The following is a 7,145-nucleotide window of genomic DNA, read 5'->3' on the forward strand; positions in this document are numbered from 1 at the left end:
TATAAAATATTTATTTTAAATACGTTTTATAGAATATAGTATATTTTAGACACTTTTTACGCTGTAAATTCCCAGATATTTTATTGCTGTAGACTGCTATCCTAAATATTATATTAATATGAAAAAGTTTTAAGAATTACAATGTAGTAAATATCAGTGATAAATTGTGTGCGTAGTTTCTTGACAATATGGCGTAATATCTTGTGGTTTTCATCAAATTTACTGTGAAATATTGCAAGTTGGACTGTAAATCTTTACATGAAGTAAATCTTTATCAAGCTGTTTCTAAAATCACTCCGTTTGTTTTGGTATTCTGAGCGTTTTTCGTCTCTCTCTGTGACAGAATATTTTCCATAGTTTCTTTTGAGATCAGTTTGCATCCGGTAAAATCACACAAATTTCGGGTCTTAAAATCTCGTGTTTCTTGAAAGAAACGAAATCCAGTGTCTCGTTCCAACTTCTCCAACGGAACTTGAAAATTTGTTAGTTTTTGCTCGTATGTGATTGGTTCGTTGGGAACTTCAAAAGCAGCCATCGCAGCACCATTGGTCGAATCAATCGCTAGGATGACTTTGAATAAATGAGTTGGAACAGCGACATTGTTCTCACCAATAACCTGGAAGAGTGAAAGAAGAACATGTTGTTTTGTGGGATTTCTAGGTAAATGATACGTATCGATTGATAGTTCCTAACTGCTCACCTCATATTGTACAATTTTCTTTCCATTCCGTTGGCATGGCAACCACAGTGGACCCGAGATGACGTAAACATCGGTAAACTGTTTCGTGAGATTACGACAGAACACCTCCATTCTGTACCAGAAGTTCGCATTATTTTCATAATTCTGAGGCAGGATGTTTGACAACAGAAATGTCTCGTCCATCGACTTTTGGTCAAATTTGTTGTCACCTACGTTATAATATATATCAGACCTTGGTCGAAAATTACTTTTCACTTGCGCCGAACGAATTGAAAACAATAAATAATCAGCTGAAAAGCCTCGCGTATTGTTTTTGATGCGTTCGGCGCGAAGCACGACGTTTGACCTAGACCTTAACGGACCATTTTCGTAAATCTGCTCTAAAGATAAATTCATAGATTTTCAGCTGGAATCACGACCGTAACAATACCTGCTGGGGCCATATGCCCTCGTGTCCAACCACTTTTAAAATAATCATCATTCTTTGCTTGAAATATCTCTGGTATATTTGGGTCTGGTTGGAAACTCGACTTGGACCTCTCAGCCTGGTTATCTGCCATCGTCAACTTCTCCTTCGTCAGATGCTCCGCTACCCAGAGTGGGACTTTCCTCGCCGCGTCATAAGCCAACACGTGACTCTTATAGTACAATAAATCCGTCCCTTGTGGCTTACCAAATCTGAAGACTTCGTGAGTTTTGACTTTCTTAAGATTTCTATCGCTTTGTATCACTCTCTCGCTTTGACCAACTTTCAAGTTTTCATGCGAGGCACGAATCTCGTCAATTTTTTTCTTATTTCTTCGAAATATAAACGACTCGTTGGCCTCCTCCGTGTTGATGGTTTCATAGTATATTTTTACAGCACTGGCTCCAAAGAAAAAGCCGGTTAAAACGTCGAAAACCGCCCTGTATTTGCCACTCATTTTGTCACTCCTCAAAACATTTTCCAATATACAGTCATTTTTACCTGCGAACAGGTTGTGGACATGAACTGTTTCCGCTTTGGAGAAGAAGATATTCATTATCTTCATCAGTAAAATAAAAATATCAACATAAAATTTTACCATCATATTTATCTGTTTTGTGCAGAAATCTATATTTATATTAGTGCAGTGTATTTTGAGGTTGTCTATTGCTTATTTCTGAGGAAAATTGGTTTGTTTTGCAGTACATATCACACAATTTTCAATCTGTGAAAATTTCATTCTAATTTTGAGCCCACGGAGGACGACCACATCAAGAGAATGCTGAAATACTTCATGTCTTTGTAATGGATTTGGTTCACTTTTCATTGTAAAACAACAACAAAATAGTTGCAAAAATTAGGACAAAAATATATAAAATAAACGAAAATCGACAAGGCTTAAACCCGTTTAAGTTCATTGACTTAAACCATGAAGTTATCTGGTCGACCAAAACACAATTACAAAGAGATTCCAGGTCACGGAGATAGCTCTGAAGACCTGCAAGAATCTTCAGGTTTGTAGATCTTCAAAATCTTTCATTTGGTTGACAGAATGACTATGTCTATGATCAGAATATATATCCACATTTCTTGCTTCATGCAAAACTATTTGCATAATTTTTCTTCAGCGAGCAAGCTGAGAGGTCTGTTGGAAGAAAGGAAATTGTCTAAGAGTCGATTATTTCAAGGGGACTTCAACATGTCAGTGCAAGACGTGGTTCATCTTTTGCAGGAAAGCGATGTTTTGACAAAACGTTTGAAAGACCAGCTCGTGTTTTATCAGGTAATAGCTTACTCACAATATACCATTTCAATGGAAGAACAGTCACAGATCTATTGGACGATTTGTTTTTAATAATATTGCTTGGTACTTGTTTATAGGAGTCACTGGCTGGTTTGAAGTTCAGAACGGAGCAGGTAGTTTCTGAGAATGAAATGCTTCATGAAAGATTGAAAGAGAACTCACTTAAAGATGATGCTACAAGAAGTCACTCAACAGTCCATGTAAATATTTTGACAAACTGTATGCAGTATATCTGAATAGCAGTTCTTGTAAAAGGCTTCAATTAAATCTTGATGTTTTCTTTAGTTTGCTCAAAATGAAGACAGACATTACCTTCATCAACTGGAGAATGAACTGGTAGGTCAATAAATCATTGCATATTTCAATACATGAATCAAAAAGCTTTATTGATAATTCAGTCTCTTCGGTTTCATGTCTGTTCAACAGGATGATGTTAAGAAACTTAATCAAAAGAAGACGAACCAGTTAGAGACAATTATCAAGTCCACTAGGTTCGTAACGTTGGGGACATGCTGAGATACCTTTCAGCCTTAACTTTCGCTGCTAATAATTGAAATATTTGTTTTCTCTTAGAGAGGAACTTGACATTTATAGAGAAAGAGTTTCAAAACTTCAATCTCAACTAAGGTGAATGTTTCAAGATATACAGTGTTATCGTTAAGCTTGCAATATAACATAGGATCTGGAAAGTAACCTAGGCAGGCCCAGGCTAGCTGCGAACTAAGATACCCTAGGCAGCAACTATGTACAGTATTTTTTCATAATTTGTGATAAATTATTTTTCTTCCAGGTCAATGGCAAATGATGGTGAACAGGTTTGTTTTTATCCAATTGACATTAACTACGTAGCAGTAAAATTATTTCTAAGGACAGAAAGAAAAGACTGTTAATAGTATATATAAGGCCATTGATAGTCCTTTTCAGAAGGGAGTACATAAGCAATGGCATACTACCCATTACCCCTCTTTGTGGCCCTTATATTCGGCATTTTCAGACCGATGTATCAACTCAATATCAATTTCAGAATCAGGACAATGTCTGCATGAAATGTGGTGGCCTCAGCTACTTTGCCTCACAACCATCAATGGTGCATATGAAAACTTTGGATAAACTCACGAAGGAAAGAGATGAACTAACAGAGACGTTGACCAAACATAAGTCTCTGTTAGAACAATGTCATCAACGTGAGTTTGAAGCTTACATGCAAGTGAAGAACAGCGCTGAGACTGCAGAGAATGCTAAACTTGAAAAAGCAGAGGTGAGTGGGTCTCTGCCCACAGTATGTCAGAGGTGAATGAGGTTAAAGGGTCCCTGCCCCTCGCCCCCATGAGGAAATACAGCCGAGGTGGGTGGGTCTCTGACCCTGGTCTGTGAGAGGAAATACAGCTTTTGTGAGAAAGTCCCTGGCCTGCAAAGGGAAGTGAGCTGAGTTGAGTGGATCTCTGCCCACAGCCTGTCAGAGAATAACAAGCCAAGGTTGGGTGATTCCTGGCTAGTGGGAAGAGAATGAGTTAAGGTGAATGGTCCCTGCCCCTTACCTGTAAGAATACTGTTATTAATTGTTACAGTATCTGAGTTTCTTTGAAGCACAATTCAGTTAACCTTAAACATGATCTTTACCAGGCCATTATAAAGATTAAACAGCTGGAAAGTGGTATGGATGAAGAAAGAAAAAGACACGAATCGCTGCTTTCCTCTGCGCAGGAAAAATGGAAACGTGAACGCGATGATACAAAGGAAAAATACGAGAAGGAAAAACAGACTTTACAAGCGAAGGTAGGCTGTAGCTCTTTGGAAAATAACGTAAAATTTTTTTGTAATTAAGACCCAACGTGCAGGAACAACTGTGAAATCGGGGAAATAATTCATTGTTTGTTTCCAAAATTACCACCGATGTTTCTTCAGTGTATAACCGACCTTCTAATTATTGTTAAGATCCAGTTGTTAACTCAGAAATGCGATGAAAATGATCATCATTTGGAGAAACTAATCCGTGAAAAAGTGAGTTGCATTTATGACGCATGCAGGACCTTCGCTAGAAGCTAAATTCGGGTGTGTATATTCATATTATTGGTGAGTATTTTCATGTTAAAATGAGCGTAAAACATTCGCTATCGAAAGAAAACAGTCTTGCATAAGAAGACGAATACATGAAACTGGGTTACATTGCCAGCTAAGCTTCTAGCGACGGACCTGGACACATCCAGTTCTCCACTGCGAGATCAGCAAAATAAGGCTCTTTTCTGAACAGGTGAACTTAATATCGAACCTGGAGCATTCAAGAACAGAACTGGCCGTTTCCCATGTCGATATTGACAAGGTAATATAACTAACTGTAAACGTTGTTGTAATGCATGACGTCGTTTCTAAAATGAAACATAATACTTGTTTTGGACTTTTTCTCCGTTTTCACTTTTAGTATGGCTGTATAATGACCTACATGCGTGTTTTTTTTTTCAATGCGATTTCCATTTTTACATTATTTTAGTCGTTTCAATGTTTTATTTGGGTTTTTATTCTTCAATATTATTCGTAATAAACAGGTGAAAGAAGTCGCCAAGGACGACCTCGCTGCTTGCACTCGTGAACGCGTTGAAGCCCAACAAGAACTACTTCATGTAAAGAACATTCACGCACGAGAACTCAAAGATTATGAACGGGTACTGGGAGAAACGTCATGTAATGTTTATGAAATATCTGCTTGTTCTTCTCTTCCATACAGACTCTTGATACTACTCCTGTAGACTCTTGGATCTTCCTCAGGTTTTCCACTTATCTCGTTACAATTTCTGCAGGGAAAAATTGCACTGACGACCGAAAATGAAGCGTTGAAAAACCGTCTGGCGGAAGCCCAGAGCGGTTGGTTGGAAACACGGGAGGAAAATATGAAAACTGAGGAACGATTAAAACAACTTGAGAATGAGGTTTGTGGCGCTAATCCCAGGGAATCTAACTTGGTTATGATTAACCCTGCTATTGGGAATAGGTTTTTCTCCTGCATAAACCCTGGTATAGACTTAAACATGGGTAACAATTAATGAGACACTTCAACTATTTTTTGATCCCTCTTTCACATTTACCTATTAACCTAAATATTTCAGTTTCATCTGCTGACTCTGACGAAGACAAACTTGGAAAGCGCTCATGAGCAAAATCGCGAGAATCGCAAGAAACAAGACGAACAGCGAGAACAGCAGTTTGTCGAAACTTTACAAGAAAGTGAAGAAAAGCATGGTATGAATGATATTATGCATAGTGATCATCTTTTGTTTACAGCAAAGAGATATAGTTGGAAACGATTTAAATGGGGAGAAGAGGTTAAGCTTTGTCTTGTTTTTAATTGTAGCTGAATTACGAAAAGAACTGGGTGAAATGTTACAAACGCAAATGAAAATGTCCTCGGCGATAAAGAATGAGAATAAAAGATTGATTTTGAAATTAGAAGAGAAAAAAGGGAATCACAGGTATAGAGTCGAATCAATGTTTTCATTCAACTTTTCTTTCTACTGCAATATGACATCGAGGATATATGATTGTGTTTTTTTTTCGCGTCTATCGTGAGATATTACATGTAATTTTCATTGGTGTAGTTCGGAGAGGGAAAAATGGCGAGAACAGTCGAGTTTGTTAACGAGAGAACTAGAGACGAGTCGTAAACAGAACGAGGAAATAACGTCTGAGAAAAAAAGGCTTTCTCAAGTGAATACTGATCTTGTCGGTAAAGTGAAGTTTTTAAAGCAGGAAAACAAAAAAGCTTTAAAAATGGTGAGCTCTCTGTCAGTTCTAAACTGTTCTTCCTAGAGGTCCAGTAAGGATCATCTCTTATTGATCCAGTGTTACTACAGGAGGAAACCTAAACTAAACTAACTTCATATATACTGGATAGCTTTGTCAGTTCTAAACTGTTCTTCCTAGAGGTCCAGTAAAGATCATCTCTTATTGATGAAGTGTTACTACAGGAGGAAACCTAAACTAAACTAACTTTATTTATACTGGATAGCTCTATCAGTTCTAAACTGTTCTTCCTAGAGGTCCAGTAAGGATCATCTCTTATTCATCCAGTGTTACTACAGGAGGAAACCTAAACTAAACTAACGTTGTTATTGGCTTAATTATTATAAAACCGAAAGCATTGAGCAATATTTCCTTTTTAGATTTACAACCTTTTAAAGAAACAAAAGGAGTTAATGCAGGACAGACAAACCTTGAGTCACAAACTAGAATATTTACAGCTGAGTTGCATCGCGGGCACACCGCCGCAGCGGTACTCTCAGGAGGCGGGAAATATTTCAGCCAATAAACAGGGAAGTGAAAGCAATACTTCATGTAGTGTTAATAAACCAAGTAACGTTAAAATTAATAACGAGGATGAGAGCTTATAATGATTTATGATTTCAAATCCGAGAATAGACAAGAATATACATAGAAACTACAAAGGATTACTGGGTCACAGCTATTTTTTTTAAAGGGGTTTATTAGAATTAACGCGAATTATAAAACGCAGTGATAATAGAACAATAACGGTTTGAAAATGGTAGACATATTTTTACGTTTAAAATGTTCTATTGTAATGATATTTTTTATGGAAATATGGTGAAATTTTCTTTACCAATTACAGGATAGGACAATTACACTCATTACAGAACCTAAAATGTTTTAAATACTATCATAATATT

General features: G+C 37.1%; 2 protein-coding genes across 2 annotated transcripts; one reads left to right on the plus strand and one right to left on the minus strand.

The window, feature by feature from the left end:
• Positions 1-274: 274 nt before the first annotated feature.
• LOC114520195 (nuclease EXOG, mitochondrial-like) lies at positions 275-1,635 on the minus strand. Its single transcript, XM_028540422.1, has 3 exons — positions 1,131-1,635; positions 701-909; positions 275-616 (listed from the first exon to the last, which is right to left on the minus strand). The coding sequence occupies exons 1-3, from the start codon at positions 1,621-1,623 to the stop codon at positions 275-277; spliced, it is 1,044 nt and encodes a 347-aa protein (XP_028396223.1). The 5' UTR covers positions 1,624-1,635.
• A 351-nt stretch (positions 1,636-1,986) lies between these two features.
• On the plus strand, positions 1,987-7,106 carry LOC114519923 (serologically defined colon cancer antigen 8-like). Its single transcript, XM_028540102.1, has 17 exons — positions 1,987-2,179; positions 2,294-2,448; positions 2,547-2,669; positions 2,755-2,805; positions 2,896-2,960; positions 3,043-3,096; positions 3,260-3,284; positions 3,494-3,727; positions 4,093-4,245; positions 4,405-4,470; positions 4,721-4,789; positions 5,013-5,129; positions 5,265-5,393; positions 5,571-5,703; positions 5,816-5,933; positions 6,060-6,234; positions 6,624-7,106. Exons 1-17 carry the CDS (start codon positions 2,095-2,097, stop codon positions 6,849-6,851), a joined length of 1,980 nt encoding a protein of 659 aa, XP_028395903.1. The 5' UTR covers positions 1,987-2,094; the 3' UTR covers positions 6,852-7,106.
• Positions 7,107-7,145: the final 39 nt, after the last annotated feature.

This window comes from Dendronephthya gigantea, unplaced genomic scaffold (genome assembly GCF_004324835.1).
Source record: "Dendronephthya gigantea isolate DGI-Jeju-01 unplaced genomic scaffold, DenGig_1.0 000015F, whole genome shotgun sequence".
In the NCBI taxonomy this organism is placed as follows: Eukaryota; Metazoa; Cnidaria; class Anthozoa; order Malacalcyonacea; family Nephtheidae; genus Dendronephthya; species Dendronephthya gigantea.

Coding starts and splice junctions, on each gene's coding strand:
- LOC114520195 (XM_028540422.1), bottom strand. CDS start 1,623: ATGAGTGGCAAATACAGGGCGGTTTTCGACGTTTTAACCGGCTTTTTC. Junction 910..1,130: donor AGGGCATATGGCCCCAGCAG/GTATTGTTACGG, acceptor ATTATAACGTAG/GTGACAACAAATTTGACCAA. Junction 617..700: donor AGAAAATTGTACAATATGAG/GTGAGCAGTTAG, acceptor TCACTCTTCCAG/GTTATTGGTGAGAACAATGT.
- LOC114519923 (XM_028540102.1), top strand. CDS start 2,095: ATGAAGTTATCTGGTCGACCAAAACACAATTACAAAGAGATTCCAGGT. Junction 2,961..3,042: donor ACAATTATCAAGTCCACTAG/GTTCGTAACGTT, acceptor GTTTTCTCTTAG/AGAGGAACTTGACATTTATA. Junction 3,728..4,092: donor CTAAACTTGAAAAAGCAGAG/GTGAGTGGGTCT, acceptor GATCTTTACCAG/GCCATTATAAAGATTAAACA.